The sequence below is a fragment of the Ixodes scapularis genome, unplaced genomic scaffold (genome assembly GCF_016920785.2).
Source record: "Ixodes scapularis isolate PalLabHiFi unplaced genomic scaffold, ASM1692078v2 PGA_scaffold9__187_contigs__length_104089568, whole genome shotgun sequence".
NCBI classification, from domain to species: domain Eukaryota; kingdom Metazoa; phylum Arthropoda; class Arachnida; order Ixodida; family Ixodidae; genus Ixodes; species Ixodes scapularis.
This window is the reverse complement of record NW_024609884.1, coordinates 45,339,358-45,361,105: the sequence shown is the minus strand read 5'-3', so window position 1 is coordinate 45,361,105 and position 21,748 is coordinate 45,339,358. Positions and strand designations below refer to the sequence as shown.

Sequence of the window (21,748 nt, the reverse complement as noted above, 5' to 3'; positions counted from 1 at the left end):
TGAGTGGCAGACGGGCCGAGAAGGAGCAAGAGATTTGAGGCGCCCGATTTCCCTACCCGGCGCGGGGTTCTCCCTGGCAGAGGGGCGGCGCTCCGGCACAGCGCACCGCCACGCACGGCTAATAAATAGATAGGAGGGTAGGCGCCTTCTTGGACGCCTGCATTTCGAGCAACGGGTTGGGGGGAGAGAGCCGATGGGAAACAAGTAGAAAATGCCCGATCATTAAACACACCGGTGCGAGTGGCCTCTCCCCTTGACCGGCTTTTCTTGGGCCCGCACCGCATCCATCACGCAACACATGCTTTTGCGACGTCCGCGCTGCTCGTTCGCTCGCATATGCCGCGACGAAGGGAGTCTGTCGGCGCCCGACCATTTGTTGTGCTCCGAGACCCCTCCGACCGGCCGCCACGACGCTGCCAGTCTCGGCCCGAGTCGGCGAAAGCGCCGTTCCCCGCACGCCGCTTTCGAATACCCTCCGGGAGACAAGTGGCCCGAATTACGGCCCCGAATTTGACTGCGCCGCGGGCTTTGTGCGTGATTGCATGCGGTTGCCTTTCTCCGGGCACGGAGGGCGAGGCACCAGAATTGAGCTGTGCTTAAGGGCAGAGCCAGCTGAATAATATAACCGCTGATCACCCTGTATATACATACAGCAGCAAAACGCGAGGCAAATCGTTCCTGCCAAAACTACATACCGCACAGATAAAAAGGTTTGTAACGTTCTTGCCCTGGGCCAGGGGCACGCTTAAGAATTATATAAAAGTTTGGGATAATTAAGTTATTTATTTTCACGTAATTAATTTTTTCTAATATTGAGTTTAAGGCCAGGGTTTCACTTAGAAACTTTCTGGGCACCATCGAAAACCCCTATACCAAGCTTATGTAGACAGGTATAAAGCACGGCCGGCATTTTATGACGTCTGGAAGAACCCTTCTTTTTTACGGGTTCTTTGGTTTCGTTTTCTTACTGAAGGGTACCTGGGTGGCCGCAGTCCTGCACTCCCGCGGCCGAAGTGCGGAGGAGCTCCGGCAGTTGCTTCGGCCGCCTCCACGTCGCCTGCCTCCCCTCTCTCCTAGAAAAGAAGGAAGCGTTGCGCGCGCGGCACGGAAGGCCGGAAAGGAACACCTCGCTGCTGAATGAGCATGACATGGCAAGATTGAGCTCCCTCAACAGCGAGGTGTTCCTGATGAAGGCCTGACTCAGGCCGAAACGTCGACTGATATGTGATAAAACTCCACTAAAAGCTTCGAAGTACGTTTACTCTCTCTCTCTCTCTATATATATATATACAAGGTGTTTCAGAACGCGCAGGCAAAATCGCACCTGCGAAATCTAAGCATCGCACAAAAAAAAGGTTGATGCCGTGTTGGTATCTGTCCAAGAGCCTATTTAGAAAAATAGAAACGTTTAGAAAGTATAGTTTTTCTTAAAGTAGCTTTTTATTTGTTCATATTAAGGCCATAGTTTCAATTAGGCACTTACTGGGCATCATCAATAACCGCTATATCAACACCTTTGGTTTTGGCTTCTTATTCAAGCGCATCTTGGCGGCAGCTGTCCTGCCCTCCAACGACCGAAGTGCGGAACCAAGGCCAGACCAATTCGCCAGTCTCACCCGCCCGCCCGCCGCCCTCCCCTCTCTCGTCGAAAACGAAGAAGCGTAGCGAGCGCGCGCGGCCAGGCGATAAGGAACGCCTCGCTGTTCGAAAGAGCATGACATTTGCAAGATTGAGCTTTGAATTTTGGGTTCACCTCCACCATGCGGAGAATGATTCGAGTTTCAAAGTGCGATGTCACCTAAAGACGTCCGATACGTACACCCCTTAAAAGTTCAAATTTATTCTCTTCGCTTTTTGAGCTTTAGATTGTGACAGCAACTTCAGTACACTAAGGTTTACAACGGCTTCAAGTGTGTCCGGGCGGCCTTACGAATGGCGTCTTAGTCGAACGAAGAAAAAGCAATTATGATATAGGCATATGGGCGGTAGGACAAGCACACGTAAACAGGAGAAACGCCGCAGCGCTGTGGTACCCTGGGAAACAGCGGGTCAATAACCTTCAGTAACTATGAACATTTTACGTGACCAAGGGTCTTTTCACCGCCCCCCCCCCCCCCCCCCCCCCCCCAACTGGCGCCACGTGTTCAAGCACAGATTCTCAAGTAAACATCTTGGCCTACGTCTAACCTTCACGCGAGTTTGCGAGATATCAGTGCCGAAGCAGGTATTTCAGCGACAATCGTGTGGAGGATTCTGCACCACGATGGTATGTACCCTTTCATGCACAATTCCACCAGAGACTCCCAACGCGTGATCTCCAAAACCGTCTCGATTTTTAAAACTGGATCTATGATCTAGTGGAGGAAGAATCACTTCACCGAGGAAATCCTATGAACAGACGAAGCAAGCTTCGCCAGAAATTCGCAGGTTAATCTGCACAACAGTATTACTGGAGCACCAAAAACCCTAACTGGGTGTTGAGGACCAAAAATCAATAGCAGTGGTCCTTTAACGTGTGGTACGGTATCAGGGGAGGAGTCCTCCTTGGTCCCATTTTTTATGAAAGATCCCTCAACGGGTAAAGCTATCTTGAAGATATCTTGAAGGGTCCCAGGCCACTCGCCATCAGGCAGACATCGTTCGACAATGGTTCCAGCACGATGGTGCACTTCCACATGCTCACCACCAGGTGCAAATCTGGCTGCGTGCGAACTTCCCAGAAAAGTGGATCGGGCGCAGTAGGCCCGTCTCATGGCCGGCCTGATCTCCTGACCTCACGCCAAAATAATTGGGGTTGTGTGGATATTTCTACGGCGTGTAGTTGGTCAGCCATTTCAAAGTTGCGACGAGTCACTCGCTGTAGATGAGCAATTCACCCAGTGCAGTACAACCGCTAGCCTGGGGTCTTTAACGTGCATTACGCAGTAGTGATACACGACCGCACGCCGGTACGATGCTCATCCAGATCGAAGCGGGCAAAGGTGGGGATTGAACTGCAGGATCCCTGGGTTCTGCAGCGCGAGCTTTCGCTCCCACGCCTTTCGACCTCACGCCGTTGGACTTTTTTTTTGTGGGGTTATATCAAGGACCGCGTGCATGTGACCGAGACCGCTACGCCAGACGCACTGAAGGAAAAAATACGTGACGTCTGTTGAAATATTCCCCGTGAGTACTTCGCAGTGCAACCTCCAGCGTCGTCAGTACGTGCCAGTGGTGGACAGCGGCCGAAGGAGACCTCTTCGAACCCTTAAAAAGATATCACATATATGCGATACTGTTCTGCGTTTTACACTCTTGACCCCAGTCTGTAAAAGAATGAACATTTTAAATCTCTCGCGAATCGGCAGTTAAAAGTGTACAAATGTGTCTAAGGGTATTTGTAATGTAAATACGAGCAACTAACTTTCTTTTTTGTTTGAACTCGTAATGCGAATTTCCGTAGACATAGTATTTTAGTTTTATAAGGTTAATCAACAAGAACCAATAAATAGCCACATATTCTGTGCTGTACTATTTTATGGTTGTGAAGTGGCTCATATCCAGTGTTTTATATATGGGTAACAAGATTACGACTATATTCTTTGGATGTTTGTTTTACACTCTTGTTTCCGTTTTAATACCATTTTTTGAAATGAAATAAAACTTCTTTATTAACAACACATCCCATTTGAAAAGAGCGCACATCTACTTCAGAAGAAAAAAAAAGGAATTAAGTTAAAGTATGGTCAGTGAAAATTGTACGGAAAAACAAGGCATCCCATTAAGTGACCAAAATCATTCCGCATAGATACATTTTCTTGCTTTGACGTATGAACTTTTGTAATTTTCATTTATTATATTGTCACGAATGACAAGTGATGAGGCGACGAAAACTGAAGTAAACTAAACGTGTAATGGGGGCGAACTTGTGCCCAAATTAATAAAAGAAAAAGGAAACAGAAGAAAGCAGGGGAGCGTCGCGGGCGTCGATGTCGGCGAAATCGCAGGATCGAGCGCTGGGGCGAGACTGAGGCCTGGTTCACACTTGCGAATCGGCGGGCGAATCTGCAAGAATTCGGCCGCCGGGCGTAGCGTCCACTGTGCATTGCCGCGGCCGATTCCGCTTCGGCAGCAGCGGATTAGCTGTAAGTGTGAACCTGGCCTGACTCCGGCTTGCCACACGGGGCTCCTTGTGTACGTACATGCGTGAGCTTCTTGAATAATAGGCGTAGAATGTTCGACGCGAAGAAACCATTCGGACCTCGAACAAGCCCAACACGATTCTCAAGTTTACCAGAAAACTAAATTGCAGGAATAAACAAAATGACGCGTAACTCCCGGGAATCGAACCCTGGCTCTTCGCGTGGGAGGCAAGCGCGATAACCGTTAGGCCACGGCCGCGCTGCCTGTTTGGCGCGCGGCATTATCATGTGAAATGGTGCAAAAAACTATAGTTCAGAAAATGAAACCGCAATAAATAAACGAATATATTTCAGCCAAACATCCAAATAAAACCTACAGAAACGCAAGAAAATAGAAAACAAGCTATTTATATCTGATAATGAGCTTACCGCTGTGTCCTCCGTGGCCACTAATATCACACATTTCACGAGGCCTTTCAATTAGTTTTGTATTCAGTCAGTTGGGGAGTGGTGTTTTTTAGACCTCTCTGGGGGGGGGGGGGGGGGGGGGGGGAGGAAGTGGCGGTCCCACGGACGTCATCTTTATTTTTGGTGTTTAGCGTTTTATTTTTACGGTACTTAAAAAGCAGCTACAGAACTATCGTTTCGCAGGCCCTTTTTTAATATTGTTGGGCACATTAGAACCAAACGTTCCGGACACAATAATAGACCCTTTCCGGAATTCAGTCTGGCCACTTTGATCGTTATCATCATTTGAAAACGGCATATGTGCTATACTAATGGCGGCCTTCTGTTTACTGATGAAGATGCTCCTAAGCAGATGATTCGAGGCCCTATACATTCTAGATGTTAGCGCGGCGTGAAGCAGGAATTGGACGCAAGAGCTGCGTAAGCGTTCATTTCTAACTCGGTCCCAGTCAATCTTTTAGTAGCACTCACTCGGCTGTAAGGCCGTTGATCTATAGAATAGAAGTCTATCAAGGCGTCTACGTGGGTTGGCGCTTCGTTCCGACTGGCAGCATATGTTGCGCCATTGACACTAAAAGATATTGAAAAATAATTGTAGGGAAGTGCACATTCTCGTTTACCGTTGACCTTTAAGTGACGGAGCCCTATTAAATACTGCAGACCACAGGTTCATTGCCGCCATTAGTATAGTAAAAGATAAACTGCCATTTGAGCCACCAGATGGCACTGAATTCCGGAAAGGGTCTATTTTACAATATCAGAAAATTAGAATTTTGAAAATCGCACACCAGATCGCAGATGTCTCCTTTGCTAATGAAGTTAGGATTACCATTTCAAAACATGGTGAAATTCTCCGCATGCTTTCTACTTGTCTAGAAAGGGTTGATACAGGGGTTATTGAAGACGCCCAGTAAGTTTCTAATGGAAACTATGGTCTTAAAATGAACAAATAAAAAGTTACTTTCTAGAAAACAAAAAGAAAACTACTTTTTCTAAGCGTTATTATTTTTTTAAAGAGACTCTTGAGAACACACCAACACGGCATCGACCTTTTTTCTGTGCGATGCTCAGTTTTCGCAGGAGCGACTTAGCCCGCGTTTTCTGAAACACCCTGTATAGTACGTATACAGGTATACATAAAGCGTGGGCGAAATTCATTGAACGCACTTTAAACTGACCATATAAATCGGTTTCTTAACTAATCGCGCTGGGATTTACCATAGGGGTGCCTGAAGTTAGTGGAAGCTTTTGCTAAAACTGTGGAAAGATTGGCTCACTTGAATAAATCAAGAAAAATCAAAAACTGTTTTCCTTATACTTTGCAAATACACAGAACATGTATTATGTTTTACTGTGGCGCTCATTTTGGTCAAATGAAGTGAAGAATATGTAAGCCAACTCTATGTTCTTTCCATTTCACAAATTATTGAATCGTGTAAAGGCCAGAATAGCCCACAACGATTTTCTGATAATTTTGGGATAAAATGCTTAGCGATAATTTTTCCATAGTCACAACCAGTTTTTATTTTCTTTTAACTCCGGAGGTTTCATGTATTCATACTCTCAATTAATGAATGCACCAGCTTCGATCACCTCTGTAGTAAATCCCAGCGCGACAAGTTAAGAAACCGACTTATGCGATGAGTTTTATATTGCGTTCAATCCATTTCGCCCACGCTGTATATAGCGCGAAGACAAAGAAAAATAAAGGTATCTCTAAGTATCTATATATGTTCAGCTGCCTCTGTCCACAAGCATGTAGAAGACAAAGAAAAATAAAGGTATCTCTAAGTATCTATATATGTTCAGCTGCCTCTGTCCACAAGCATGAGCACCCTAGCTCAGCTCCAAAATGTCACTGGGCTGTGCGCTGCGCGAGCCTCACTACCCGAAGCTGACGCGCAACGGTTCCCCGAGGGTTCCACCAGAGAAACTACTGACCTTGCACCACTTTGCCAAGACAGGCTTCCAGAGTTTGAGTCGGGAATGTAAGGTAGACTAGTTAGGTTTGGTATCCCTTTATCAACTTGGATAATTAGACTCGTTGATAACTCTTCTATGTCATTCGGATCTTTTATTTTGCTGCATATGTTAGAAAGATACGCAATTAGAATGGATGGATGCGAGAAGCATTTCGCGCGGCACTGAAGCTAGACCAATCTTGTTATATCTACGGAAAACCTGCGCAACAACATGATTGAGAAATGCAATTAAAGGTGCGCTGAACGATATTTTCGGTTTGCATTTGACATTGATTTTTTTTTGCAGAGTATATCTCCCAAGACATAACACACTTGACCCTCTATACAAATGCAAAACGAAGCACCATTGCTGGCAGTACGGAAATCAAGTTGTTTTCCTCGCGTGCCCATGATAGGCGCGCAGTTTTCACACATTTCTATGCTTTTACAGCGAAGCTGTATATCACTTACAAGTCGGATTTCTGTAAATTCTTCGTGTCGTCGTCCTCACAAAAAAAAAAAAAAAAAAAAAAAAAACCTTTAGCGATTGAAGCAAAAAGTACACGTCACGCAGACAAAACACAGCGCAGCACTCGTTTCAATAAAGAAAAAGCACAAAACAAGCATTTGAACCATATAATAGATGATAAGGCGATCCTGATGACAATGCGAAGCACGTAGCGCTCACCGCATACGTTTCTCGGTAAAGATTACTGTTACGACGTGGGGTATGACGTCACTAGCCTTTCATATATAAAAAGTTTTGGGTACTGTGCATTTACTTTTCTTTCGTCAATCATTGGTATAGACCCTTTAGCTGTTTACAAACATGGACTGCTTGCCTCCTTCGCCTCAAGCGACTTCCGGACGCTCCGTCTTTGCAAGCCTATCGCGCTTGCTTATGTCACCAGTGCTAGAAAGCATAAATGCCACACGTACAGTACATCAAAGTTGGAGATTTAACTAGGGTCCTCGGCTGGACAATTTAACGTCTTCGAGGAGGCAATTTGGCTTACAAGAATATTTCAAAATTTTTAAAAGATATCGCGCTTCGTTCTTTTGGCGCTCATTTGGAGAATTGGTGGTTCAACGTTTCGTTGACATTTCAGGCAGCACTGTTAAGGCGGCCTTTTTCATTCTTTTTATGAATTTGAAGTTCTGTGGGACGTCAAAGACTGGAGCACTCCCTGGTGGCGTTTGCCACCAAAAGGGTCTATAGTGCAGTGGGCAATCCTTGCAGGTGATACCACAGCTTCGCTGGCCAGCCCCCTTCACAGTGTAAATTGAAGCCCCGACTTTTTTTCAAGCTTGTAAATTTTAGTTCTGACAGGTTTACAACCTAAATAACTTCACCTTTTTAAAATGCGTTCAGTCCGGGGCGAAGATGCCCTCCAAAAAAGTCTGTTAGTTAACTTTCCTGCCCAACATGAAGACAACCAATCACGGCGAACAATCGAAGGATTTCAGCAAATAACGAACCTCTGAATACGATTAGGTCTTAAAAGTGTGATGTGCGTAGCTACATCACTCTTCTGCTGCAAGTGCTGCAAGTACCTGCGCACAGCTCATATTTCAGACTCAATCGTATTCACAGGTTCGTCATTCACTGGGATCCTTCTGTTGTTCGCCTAATTCGCTGTCTCCGTGATCAGCAGGAAAGTGCAATCACCGAGTGTAGAATTTATTCAGATGAGACAGGGGCCAGAGATCCTCTCGACGAACGCTTCTCTACACACAAGAGAGTTTTACGATAGCATTACCGTCACACCGTTACGGTTACCGCCATTACGGGATTGGGCCGAGAACGTACCACGACGAAAACGTTTTGAATTTTTATAAACCATCGTTTTATACCGCGATTTGTTTTTCCCGCAGCGTTTAATTCACGGTAAGTTCTCGTTTCGGACAAATTCTAGCGCGGCGGTTAAGGGTTACGATGTGACGGAATCGCTATGCTAAAACTTTCTATTGAATAGAAGAATGGCCTGCGTTTACCAGACGAACAGCTAAGGCTGTTTTTGTCGGTGTAGCCTTTCAATATTAGCGGCGAGATAAGCATTATTGTATGAACTTCAAAGCAAGTACTTATTCCACTCGTCATGCAGAGGGGAACGTAAACAAAATGTTTTTTTCGCAAAAAAATAAAATGTTACGAGCGTTGTTGTAGGATGCACAGGGAATACAAATATTTACCATAAATCGTCTATTCGATTAAAAGTATAGCACAGCTCTGTGGGTACGACTTAAGTTTCGAGATTTCTATCTAGCTTGTTATTATGAAATGAGGCGATTATTTGTAGTTCTCACCTGCGAGGATTAGGCTGTTGTATCTCTCAAGTTGGGGATAGATAAAAAGACGACCAGCAGTTTTGTAACACGTCTTTTGAATAATCAAAGCAGACACCAGCGACTGTTTCGTAAAAAATAGGGACGTTTATTGCTCAAGATGCAAATTCTAGTACAGGACAGTTCTCAAAACAGGGGTAAAAAGGGGAAAATGACTATGTGTAGTGGGAGATTTTGTATCTTGAAGCGATATCAAGTAAATAAAGGGTACTGATTGATTCACCGACGTAATGATTGAATGATTGCTTGGATGACTTGACTTTGCTTCCGAGCTTGGTCAAGATATCTGTGGCGAAAGTTTTTTTAATGCAAAGCCTAAAGCAGCGACAAGGACAACTATGCATATCTTGAAGGTGTACAGAGTTATGCCTAAAAAAGCTGCGGAGCAAAGATTTGTCCACGTTTCTCATCATCACACAAATCATTCTGGAGAATAAACTTCGCAAGATATGACCATCCGAATAAAAAACAAAACAAAAAACACAAATCGCAAGTTTTTTTTTTGTTTTGTTTCTTGTTGAGAACATTGTCAATAAAACATTCGTTGATTATAGACGATTCGACTTGGCTTTATATGCATTTGTTTGTAAACATAAATACAGATTTATGTTACGACACCTGTTTGCATATTGACACTATACCGACTGCTGTGTGCAAGGTTCAAGAGTATTACTGTTAGTATGTTTAGCCAGTGACCGCAATACGTAGCTAAACAGGGCTATACTATTGCCACACCATATTTGTGTCAAAACTGGAGTTTGATGACGAATAATTTTAGGAGTTACTTCAGCCTCTACCGTATATAACAAGATATAACTCACAATTACAATCGGCGCTCGCTCTCAATGTTGTGGGCTAAAATGGAACTTTTTAGTGATTGAGCTCGAAGACTTTTGTCGAGGCTACGCCCATCTTATGCAAAATAGATCACACCAAGAGTAAAGGCCCATTCACACACCAATGTTTGCTTACGTTTCATGACGTTACGTTAAATGCACCATGTTTCGAATGTTGCGCGCGAAGTTCCTCCTTCAATTAGTTGCCACGGCTCATACGAAGCATGGATGCGCCGGTTAGTCTGAGTAAGCAGGCGTAAACTCCAGTAACCTAACGCAGCGCAAGCAAACAGTACTGTGTGAACGGGCCTTAAAGGGAAACTGAAGCGGTTTTGATTGGAGTAAAAACACTGAAATCGTCTTTGTTTGGCGTCCGGTATCACAAACATCGAGATTATTTATTAATTTTGGTGCACGGAGGCTGCAGAAAATCATTTTCAAAGTATCGCTGGGGCCCCTCCTTCCCGGAGCGATACGTCATAAAAGGAGTTTTCGGAATCTCCGCTCTCGCGCATCCTCAGCGCCTATCGAAGCTGTGCACGCGCACTCTTGCGTTAAAAAAAAAAAAAAATGTCAGAAAAAATATTTTACGAATGGCGCCAGTGGGAGGGAATATACCTGGCAAGCTTGTAATTGCACGCGTTTGTCTGCCGAAATATCCTTTTAACGTAACGAGTGATCGGAGGTGTTTCGGGTTTTGCGTTTAGTCACATCTTCGAGGAAAACGAACGTGATGTTCAAATTCACGGAATAAAAATACTGTAGAATCTACGTCTAACTAGTTTTTTTTCTTTTTCAAGAACCTCTTCAGCTTCCCTTTAAGGCAAAATTGGCTTCGAGACTAATATCTGGGTAAAACCTTAAATAATAAGGATAACTGGTTAGTTGCTCTCCATACTCACATTTACTATGTGGAGAGCGGTCTCGAGTATGTTGGATTAAAGCAGGCATTACCTGGTTACTGCTTATTTCCCATAACTTGACACACACACACACACATAAAAAAATGTCAGTCTACAACCGGATGGAAAGCAGTGAAATTAAATTAAATTTGCCGTTAAAACTGACACCTGATGCACTTCGCTAACATTATGAAAGTAACGTTTCATGGGCTAAAACATAGCAAGAATACAATTAGGGGCAACATTTTTGTCTGAAGTACTAAGACGTCCAAATCACTGGAACGTACTTAGAAATTTGTGGCTGTTTATGTACGCTGAGATGCTATTTATGCGAGAGTATTTCGCAGTGGTTTTTTGAAGGGTGGAGTAACCCTTCTAATGTTCCTGTGCTTTGGATTCGTTGTCTATTAGGATTGATGTAATATTTAGGCGAACTTGACGTCTCATGAATATAAGTAGTCCTTCAGCTATAGTTTAAACAGCCGGAGAGCGCGTTCGAGCCTTTATCTCATGAAACGTTTGTAAATCGTAACAGCGGGTATAACTCGGTGACGATTATAAGCAACTCCCCGTCGTGGGGAGTAGAGGTACGCGGGAGGAGAAAGTGAAAGACCTTGTTTTCGTTTCTCTCCTTGTTGGCCTGAGCACCAAAAGAGTTACACGTGCGAGAAACTCGGCGTGAGTGCTGCAGTATATTTGCCGGAAAAGACGCAACTGGGTACGCTGGAGGAGAGAAATTCATCTCGGAGTTGCTAACCCAAAATAGATGGCAACAAAACAGAGAGGGCACCAACCTGGTGAAAAACGAGACAACCAACAAAATGGAAAATAGAAAACCCCACGACCACACGTTGCCATGTCGCGTTTGGTCTATTTTGCGTCCTTAACTGCAGGAATATTCTTTTTGTGCTTAAAACCGCCTACTTCAAAATAAATATATAAATAAACAAATATATAGACAATTTAGCTAAGAGAGAAGTTAGTGCCATAAGCGGTGGGTGAAGACATTGAACGGCATGCTTGCTTCAGCCTCCACTACTCGAAGGGCAGTAGAATGGCAACATATACTGCTCCTTCTTCCCTGTTATGTAGAAAAAAACAAAAAACTGCAATCTAAAAAAAAAAAAAGAAAACGCGGGCTTGGCACATTACGCGATTTCATTTCTTTTTGGTAGCCGTTATCGTGAACATTGTCCATTCGTATTTAGGTTTAGCCGTAATGGTAATGAGCATAAGCCCTGTTCTTTTCTTTTTTTAATAACAAGCACTGAGAAGAAAAGAAAAAAAAGGGGGGGGGGGGGGGGAGAGCTGTTGCGACAGCGTGTTATGAGATTGTATTGTGTGAAAACAGTATACATAAAATTACATGTTTGTAGCCTATAAAGAGGTTTAGTATATATAGAGTATAATGGAGCACGTCCGCATGCACACGAACGTTTGAAAGATGATTTGCACTCCGATTGAACGTAAAGAGCGGAATAATGCAGCCGTCTGTTGGACGGTGATGCATTTTGCCTATCCTTCGCGCGTTTTCACGTGCGACGCGCCGTTTTAGAATACAAAGCAAAGGAGGACCTTGCTATTTGAGGACGGAAAGAAAAATTGTTGCATTTTGAGGGGCAACACACGCAACGGTCGGGAGACTTCTTCAATCTTTTTAGCGTGTTTTGGCACTTCCAACGATGAGGCTCTCGTCTGCGACTGGGGTGTAGGCGCTGTTAAACGCAGTGGCATGCACGTGCCAAGGTATGAGACGACGCTCAGCGAAACAGCCGGGAGTCTTACTCGTTGATTTGTCCTTGCTCAATTATGTACGAACTCACTCGAATCCTGCTTCGGAACAAGCTTTTAGCGTGATTGTGCAGATCAAACAGCGCATTTTTGATGCGGTGGATGTGGAGGAAGAGCGGAAAACCTTCGTTTATTTCGGGCTTTTTGTGCACGCCCTTTGTTTTCTACGCCTTTCTTCCGCGTTGCTCTGACATACGTGGATTGTCGACCTTTACGATGGAAGTTGATTTTATAAAGAAACGAGTTATTGCTTTAACGCCGAAGCGCATACAAAGAATGCGGGGGCGCGTATAACACCTTCCCAGGCAGGCGTGAATGTGTAGTATTGCTCACGTTCTCTGGTAGACTGGTTATCTGTAATAGCTTGGCAACTTAAATGTTTGCAAGTACTTTCGGTATAGTCAATATCTGGAAGAGACGGAAGGTGGGGCTTCCTTGTTGTTTGCTCCGCTTAATTTGTATGGTTCACTGCTTGACTAGTCTATTCTCACACATTGAACACTTTTTTTTCTAAAACCACACTCAGGTAAACGTTTCACCTTCTCAGATACAAAAAAAGGGGCAACTGCGAAACTTTCGTGGAAGGACATCGGATATGCTGACAAAATAGTTCCAAGTGAAAAAAAATAAAAATATGCGAAAACGCCTAAGGGGGAAGACCCGACAAGTTGTCTAAAAAAAAAGTCAAGCCAACAGTAAAAATTGCTAGTAAAAGGTTCTAGTCCAGGCGGGCATTTCTCGGAGACATACATAAACAAGAACTATTCGACGGTCTATATAAAATACGCAAATTTAAGATCCCTTGAACTTTTGTCAAGTTTCTTAGTGGCAATAAGCCGAAGAGCTGATTTTTTTAGCGTATGTATAGAAGGGACAAGTTTTCCTACTAGCGGTTCGAGAACATGTGTCTGAAATTTAGGTTTAAAGCGAGCGTGCGTTATTCAAGACGGCGCGCTCACTTTGGGTGTCTTAAGGTGCAGTCAATTTACTTTTGAACCGTGAATTTTTGAAAATTGATCATTGGGCGACAAAAATGTGCTTCGGCCGTCTGGTCATTTAAGGGCCGCTGAAACTATTTTTATAACGCAACATGCATGGTCAACCAAGTTGTAAAAGAGGTTATTTTACTTTTACTTGAAGCGCGGCCGTAATACTTAGCCTTTTTTATGGTTTAGCTGAGTCACCCTAACGGGCTCATCACTGACACGCTGGACCATAGCATGTATTTTAGCCTGTATACTTTGGCAATTGCTGATGCTTTAGAAGGAATTTTAACCTTATTGCTCGCGAGGAAGGTGTCTTTCGGGCGCAAAAATTATCGCTTCGGGTGTGCAGTTATATCACAACGCCAGGGAATCTTCTCCTGTAGTCGAAACCAACTCCTTTAAAAATGGCACAAGCGTCTAAATATGGTTAGCATTTCTCTTCGAACGTTTAAGTAGTACTTTGAGACCTCATCTTAATCTACTTGCCTAATAGTAGTCTTCGTACTTACGATATATGTGACTAGCACTAGTATAGCTTATCATTGCAAATAAATGAGTATATACAGTGAACGTGCAGACTGAAATAAGCGTGTATGCATATGAACAAATGCCTATGAGCTAAAGTAAATACAGTGAGTTGAATAAATATCGTTCCTAAGTGCACCATTGTCTAAACCTATCGCTGGCTTTGGCGATTACGATCTCATTCTGCCTAAGGTTTTTATATGACTGGTTCCCCACATTTATGGCCTCATCAAACTCAACAGATGCAATGACTAGACTCCAGTGGAATGGACATTTCTTTGCTAACGCGGTTTGTATATTTATTGCTCTCGTGTCGGACGCGCGGGAAAAATATTCGCCGCCGCACAGTGATTGCCAAGACTGATCATGTTGCGCTAATAAAGACTCGATGTCACTGCAGGAAGCTGCGAATTTGAGTCATTGTTTTTAGATTTTTTTTAAACTAAAATTTTGCCGTTAGCAAAAAAAAAAAAAAAAAAAGCTTGCATAGCTGCGTTAGTGGGCGAAGTTATTGCTTCGTTTAACGTCAGTGTAAATCAGGTGACGCTTTTCGTTGCCAGCTCCAGAGGTCTGGTCGTTTTGAGCCAGCATTAACGACGACAGCTCCGAGGTAATGACTTCGTTGAAGAGCTCCACTCGCGAAGTAAAATCTGGTATTATGGCGATGATTGCGTGTGAACAATGTCGCCATTTACTCGCAAGCAGCAGTTGTGAAAAGTTGTGTTTGTTGAAAAAACAAAAAGAAGGAATGACACAAGCGCGCTAGCGCGGAACAGTGTACAAGTACACAGCAGTTTCTCTTGCACTCTTATTTTGTGTGGTCGCGCTATAATCACTTTGAGTATATTCCGGTGTTTCGTTCCGACTCGAGTGCTCTCGCGTTCGGCTCCTCGAAAGCAGAGTGTCATGGCAGTCCACACAGGAATTAGCACCCGAAAGCCTGCCACCAGCTTGGGCTTAACGCGGATCTGGGGAGCTAAGCTGTTGCGAGTCCCGTCAGGCTCGTGCCTAAGCTGTAACGCCTTGACGCTGTCTCGCACAGAAACTAGACAGGGCAGGGTGTGGTACTTTGATTTCTCCCTTCAGACGCACATGCGAGGGCAGTGCAGCGACCGTCTCTTGGATGCGGAACGAATTAGCGGGGTATCCTCAAGCGTCTCAAATCAACGTTAGGAGAAAAAAAAAGTGAGTTGGAAAAGGGTTTTAAGGTAGCCGGAGAAGGTTCGGTCACGAAAAAACAAACAAAAGAATCGCCCGTGGAAGAAACAAAGGCGCAAGCAAAAATAAAACGTAGCAAAAGTAAACCAACCATAACAAGAAAACCACAGCGATAGAAGCGAAGCCGTTTGTCAATTCAAATTTTGAAGAATTTTGTGGCTACCTAGCATTAGCCCTGAGGCAACCCCAGAAAACATTGCCCGAGCTGGCGAGAGGCTTGGTGCAACGCAAGGGTGGGCCGGGGCCCGCCGGCCAAACCTTATTGAGGGGGCAAAGAATCCATAGTGTCCTGAACTACCGAAAGTACGCCTTCATCTTCTTTAAAACAGGCCGACTCTAGGTGCTTGTTGAGGTACGACTTGAGGGCGAAGGACTTGTGGCACCTGGCGCAGCTGAAGTGCTTGAGCCCCGAGTGTGTCTGCATGTGGGCGCGCAGGTTGGAGCGGTCGGCGAACGCCTTGCCGCAGTGGGCGCAGCCGAACGGCTTCTCGCCGGTGTGCGAGCGCATGTGGCCCTGGAGCAGCCAGGGCCGCGAGAAGGCCTTGCCGCACACGGGGCACTTGTGGCTCAGGTTGTGCGTGAGCACGTGCATGGCCAGCGCCGGCATGGACACGTACACCTTGTCGCAGGTCGGACACTTCTTGGCCAGCTGCGAGTCCGGGCTGCGGTGCGTCTGCTTGTGCCGGGACAGGTTCGACGAGGTGGCGTAGTTCTTGCCGCACTCGCCGCACGTGAATCGGGGATACTCCGAGCTCTGCTTCGTGCCGCGAGGAGAGCTTTTACGGGTTTTTCGGCGGCTGCGACCGTCCGTCAAGGGTGCCTTGGTGCCGCGACGGCGCGTGGGGTTGGGCTCCGTTACCACGTCTACATTACTGGCTACTTCGATCATAGGCTCATACTGAAAGGCGGGCGACAGTTCGTGATACTCTTTTGCCTCGGTGGACCAGGGGCTCTGGGAAACACCGCAGGCAGCGGTGGGAGTTGGCGGCAGAATGGTGATGGCCACCAGGCCTGGGCCGCCCTCGTACGGGCTGCATGGGAAATCTGCGAGAGAAGAACAGAGGAATCAATTTCGCGCTGATACGGCTCAAAGTATCTTGCGTCGCCCATCACTTCGCGTTGCCTAAAAATAAAAAAATAAAAACATAGTTGAATTTTTTTATTAGGTTTTTACGAATTCAAATGACGCCGATTCTCAACTATCAAAAGTAATAAAGCGGAGGCAGCTAGAGCTGACGTGAAGAGCGGCTCGCTAAATAGGGGCCCTAGAGAGAAGCAAAAATATTTATCCAGCAGGTATTTTGTTTACTCAACAAGGTCACGCTGGATTGCTGCACGAGTGTATATATCTCGTTTGCGCAAGGCAAATATCGTGATTGCACTGTTGCAATTTTGCAATTTGGGGGTTTCTAGTGTCAGCGATGACATAAGCAAAACACACATAATGGCCACCTATTCGCAACTGCGGGTAAGTTTATTAATACGTGTCGACTCTATATAGCATACAAGGAAACTAGCCGCCGACGTTACCAGTGAGCCCATAGGACTTAATTTCTGAGCTTCATCAATTTGTGGATTAAAATCAACTTTCGAAAGTGCGATATATTTTTTTTTTTTGCCTCCTGAAATGTTAACCTTTTTTTTTATTCAGTGATAGAATTTCACACGAAAGTCTGGAATCTCCTTTTATAGGAACGCATTACTTCTTAACGTAGTCTCCACCAGCGTCGGTGCACTCCCGCCAGGCGTGCATTAATCTCTGCATGCCGTCGTAGAAGATTGAGGGCGACTGTTGACCACGCCAAGCGGCGCTCTGCATTGGTGACCTCTTTGTCGGACGCGAACCGCGCACTCTTCAGATATTCCTTCGTCTTGGAGAACAGCCAGAGGTCTGATGGCGCGAAGTCCGGGCTGTAAGGTGGGTGAGACAAACTATCTTGGAACTGCAGCTCCTCCAGCGCGACGTTGGTCTCGTCAACGGCGGCCTCATTCTTCTACGTAGACATGTACACGTTACCCACAAAAAAGTGACTAAATACCGTTACTCGTTACTCGCTCAAAAGGGAACTACGTACGTTACTCGCTACCGATTCTCAAAAGGAACGCGTTACTTTTCCGCAACAGTAACGAGTTACTTTTCTCGTTACTTTGCCGACCAAATACACAACTGCTTTTGTATCATGCTTTATTGTTTTCTTTTCAGTAGTCGTTGCACGTAAGCAGTAGCTGCCTCTGCAAGCTTTCACTAGTTATGTTTCCTCACTTTCTTGAGAATACATCTCCGGCGACGCCGAAGAGTCGTTTTACTTACATACTAAAAGTAACGGCAGTGTTGAGCTTCAGGAAAAGTTGGGGAATGTGGGATTACCCTCTGTCTTTTGTTCTCTCTACTCCTAAAGTTTCAGTTGACAATGGGTTCTGTGCCTTCCCGTGTTGGCAACCTCCGGGGGTTTGCATTCGGTTTGTACACGATTCTAGAAGGTTCAACCAACGAACCTTATTGTGTTCTCTGGGTGAAAGACGTTCCCAGCTGTAGAGTTCGACCGACGTGTTCAGCGATAAACGCTGCTATACTCTCATACTGTTTAGTTGTTTTTCGGGTTGCCCATCTGCTTTTGTCGAAATAGACGCATAATCAGGTTCGAATGAAAACAATGCTGTTTAAACGGTGCTGTACAGGTTACTGCTCCAAAGTAACGAAACACCGTTTCTCGTTACTTGGCCTTAGAAGCAACTAAGTATGTTACTCGTTCCTTTTATAAAAAGGTAACTAAATACGTTACTCGTTACCAGAAAAAGTAACTAGATAGAAGTAACTCGTTACTTGTAACGCGTTACGTACATGTCTGCTTCTACGAATGTAAGCGGAGACTATAGGGAGTATTCACTGGACGCCATATTTATGGGTGCTGTTTAGAGCGCATGCTCAGAATGAGCTCACATCAATAGGCTGCTAAGACCGGCACTCTTGATGGTGCAAAATGCACGTTGCAAAAGAACTGTGGAAGCTCGCCATCAGCACGCGCTCAGCATTCGCGCACACAGCTATGGCCGCCAGTGAATACTCCCTATAGTGCACGGGTGGCGGAAGTGCATCGCCGCTGGTAATATCTCTATTGAAAATTAATGCTGTCCCGAGAAAGAAGAGATTCCAAACTTTCATTTGAATGTAACATCTTTTAATTCCATTGCTGAATAAAAGCAGTTAGAGTCCAGGATGCAAAACTGATTGAACACCCCTCGTAAAAGGTTTACTACGCAAAACGTGTCTAGAATTATGGTGGCAGGTTATTTTTGAGCAACTGTGTTTATATTGAAATTTTCTTTCAACTAAAAATTGTCGACTCGTCCATAAGATGAAAGACCTGATGTTAATTTTAATGAACGCAATCATGTACTCATGGGATATCGAAGGATTTCTTAGTGCACAGGGGGTTAATGCTAGTACAGCTTCAGCAGTTGAGTGGTCTTTGCGCTGGTCCAACACGAAATGACAGACCGTCTGCGTCGCGTATTAGGCGAACGTTAGACTTCACGCCAAAATGCACAGGTTTACGTCGCTTGTTCTGCTTAGTCCAGTCACCACAGGGCGCAAGAAAAATAAAATTTCTCAAGATTTTGTAAATTTGATACCCCAAAACATGCATTTCCGACATCTTAAAAAACACATATAATGCAAAACAGTAACAGCTACACTTCTGCGCCCAGTGTCGTTCTTTTCGAAGACGTAAACTTACGCGAGCTCTTTGGTGCACTAGAAAGTTGACTTACTTCAGCCTGGGTACAACTTAAATCTGGTTGAAAGTAAAAAAAAAAAAAAAAAAAAAAACTAAGCGAAAAACAACAGACTGGCGGCTTTGGTAGCCGATAGTCCTAAAAACTATCCGCTGCGCAGTTGGCCCGTCCTTCGGAAAGTGGCGCGCAGCCATTTTGTGCGAGCGCGCCTGCATGATCATTGATCCGAATCGGATTTGCATTACCGACGAAGCGTTCCCCAAGTGAGCCTGCCAGACTCAGATCGAACGCCTCCGAAGAGATATTTCTTGCAACGGAACACGATTGCCGCGGAGCAGGGGATGGGCTTCCGGGTCTGTGTGGCACTTCCATTAAGCATACCAGGCGAGCGACGCCCGTTCTGCCATTCATGGGTCTTTTCAAGGCTGGGTCGGGGACCAACCTGTCGATTTCACGAAAACAAATAGCGGCCTACACATTCAAGCATTCTCGCTATAACAATTCCTTTCACATTCGGCATTCTAGGTCAATGAACACGGATAATTATTGTCCATCCCTTCAAAAACATGGATTTATTTTCCGGACACACTGCAAGAGGCGCATTTTGTTTTGTTTTTTCGACCCAGTTCTTTGAAAAGAAGTGGCCGTTTGACGCATGCAACGTTCTTGCTGTTTTTTTTTAAATTTTTTATCGGCCGTTTTAGAGCGAACTATTTGTACGGGGGCTCCATAGTTTGGTAAAGAGCAAGCCAAAACATGCCGCACATTGATCTCCAGGGTTGGGTGATCACGAGCTGGTTCAACGGCGGAGCTCCCTTTGTTCGAAAGCCCACATCGGTGCTCGCGGTGCCTTCTCCTAGCGGCGCCGGCGGGGCTGATCCGGCGGCAAACAGCGCCCGCGTTGGCCCTCATGATGGCACAAGAACTCTTTTAGTGCCCCGGGGCGCGCGGGCGTAGAGCAAACAGCTCGACCAACCCGTGTTCCTTGATCGGCTTCCCCAAGTCGGTGGCGGCCGCAGCCAGGGGCGCAACAACCGAGCAATCCATCGGGCCTCCTCTTTGCGAACGCCCGCTGTTGCTTGGCTAGGTCTTGTCGTCAGGGAACAGGCGAGCCTTGTTTGATAATTAGAAACAATATAAGGTCGCGCTTTAGCCCTCGACCGAGCGTGTATCTTGGTCGGTATTGTTTTCAGCGGCACCTCTGTCTTAAATGTGGCGGCATTTATTTAAGTAACCCTCCCTGAAAAAGTCCGGTGATCGCATCAACATGCACGCGCATGAGCTGGGAGAAAGAAGTGCACGTACAGTCCTTCTTTCTATAACACGCGCGTGCGCGGGTTGAGGCTTGCGGGACGAGGCACTCATCTGAATGAGCCGCATTCTTCACAATGCCTCGCGAGAGGAAGGAGCGGACTGAAGGAAGCTATAGCTGAATAGAAGCGTCATCGTGATGCGTATGAGCGTGCTCGACGCGCCAAAGAGACGACTGAGGATAAAGAGAGAGCGACCTTTGGCTAGAGATACAGGAGCAAGCCTTCTTGAAAGAGAAACAACGCTATTGCATTTCAACGCCGTCGTCAGCGAAGCACCGCAATAGCAATCCGGATGTTTTATTTTTATTTATAAAACTCTATTTCACAGGAGTGGAACATAAGTGACATTAAATTGGAAATACGAGCATGAAGTAAGCATGACCGCACTTCCGCCTACCGCGTTACACGAGGAGTTAGGAAAGATGGGAAGAATAGGGAGCTAGAAAAGATTGTTAGAAAGCCCCCAGCAATCTAACGTTATTCCATGAGATATCTTCCAGATGATAATATGCCCCAATTAGCGAAAATATCTAGAAGCCCGTTTTAAGCTTCTACTGATTCACGAAAGAGTACATGTATGTATTATTATTTATTCTGGGCCGGCTTTCCGCCGACAGTGACTGATCTAGCAACTTCGGTTCTTTTATATTCTAAGGAATATTCACAAAGCCAAATCGTCATCAGTCGAAACTATAGAAAATACAAACCATCCTAGGTAACATGTTTTTATCATTTCGAAACACATAAAAAGTCGAAAATTATAACCAGAGCAATTTAGATTTTGTTTTGAATGCACAAAACAATGCACAAGAAACTGAGAGAGAACATGCAGAATCGCAAAAAAAAAGCGATGCAGATTTCAAGCAGCCGTGTTCAAGCATACAGCGGCTCAAGGAGTAGTCACTCCTTTTTGCGTACTGGTAGATTCCCTCTCCCATGACCTCCATAAAAAGCCACACACACACACACACACACACACACACACACACGCGCGCACGCACACACACACACACACAAATATATATGTATATATATATATATATATATGCATATATATAAACACCTGGTTATCCTCAAACTAAATTTAGTGCAAACGTCCTGCATCGAGTAGTGGTCTGGCACAAAAACTACAGAGAACAGGAGTATGTTAACCGACGGGGCGCATTAACCGACTTGAATCTGCACAAAACGAGGAGCGAGAACACGGGGATGCGCGGTCGACAGGCTTATCGTCAGCTATAATATGGTTGGCTTCAGTTGGTTTTGATGTCTCGCGTCCGTCGACAAACAAACAGTCTGCCGCCCAAGGGTCATGAAACGCAGCAACGACGTATCAGAGGTGGTGGATGACGGCACGCTGCGGCCTTCCCGAGCACACTTGGTCTCTAATTAAAGTGCATTTTGGATGAGTGGTCGGTTTTAACTCGATTAAAAGTAAAGGCTCCCGTGTTCCGCAATGCCCGGAGCGTCGGAGATGTCATGGGAGGACGACTCCGAACAGTTGAACGCTCTGTTTGCCGAACATTGGGTGCGCTGGTAGGGTTTG

At 45.3% G+C, this 21,748-nt stretch overlaps 1 protein-coding gene across 1 annotated transcript in view; it reads right to left on the bottom strand.

Moving 5' to 3' along the window:
* Positions 1 to 15,413: 15,413 nt before the first annotated feature.
* LOC8037108 (transcriptional repressor scratch 2) overlaps positions 15,414 to 21,748 on the bottom strand; it is a 46,507-nt gene continuing 40,172 nt past the window's right edge. The window contains exon 2 of the mRNA XM_040498894.2: positions 15,414 to 16,198. Within this exon, the coding sequence (XP_040354828.1) occupies positions 15,414 to 16,198 (785 nt within the window). The remainder of the gene's footprint in view (positions 16,199 to 21,748) is intronic.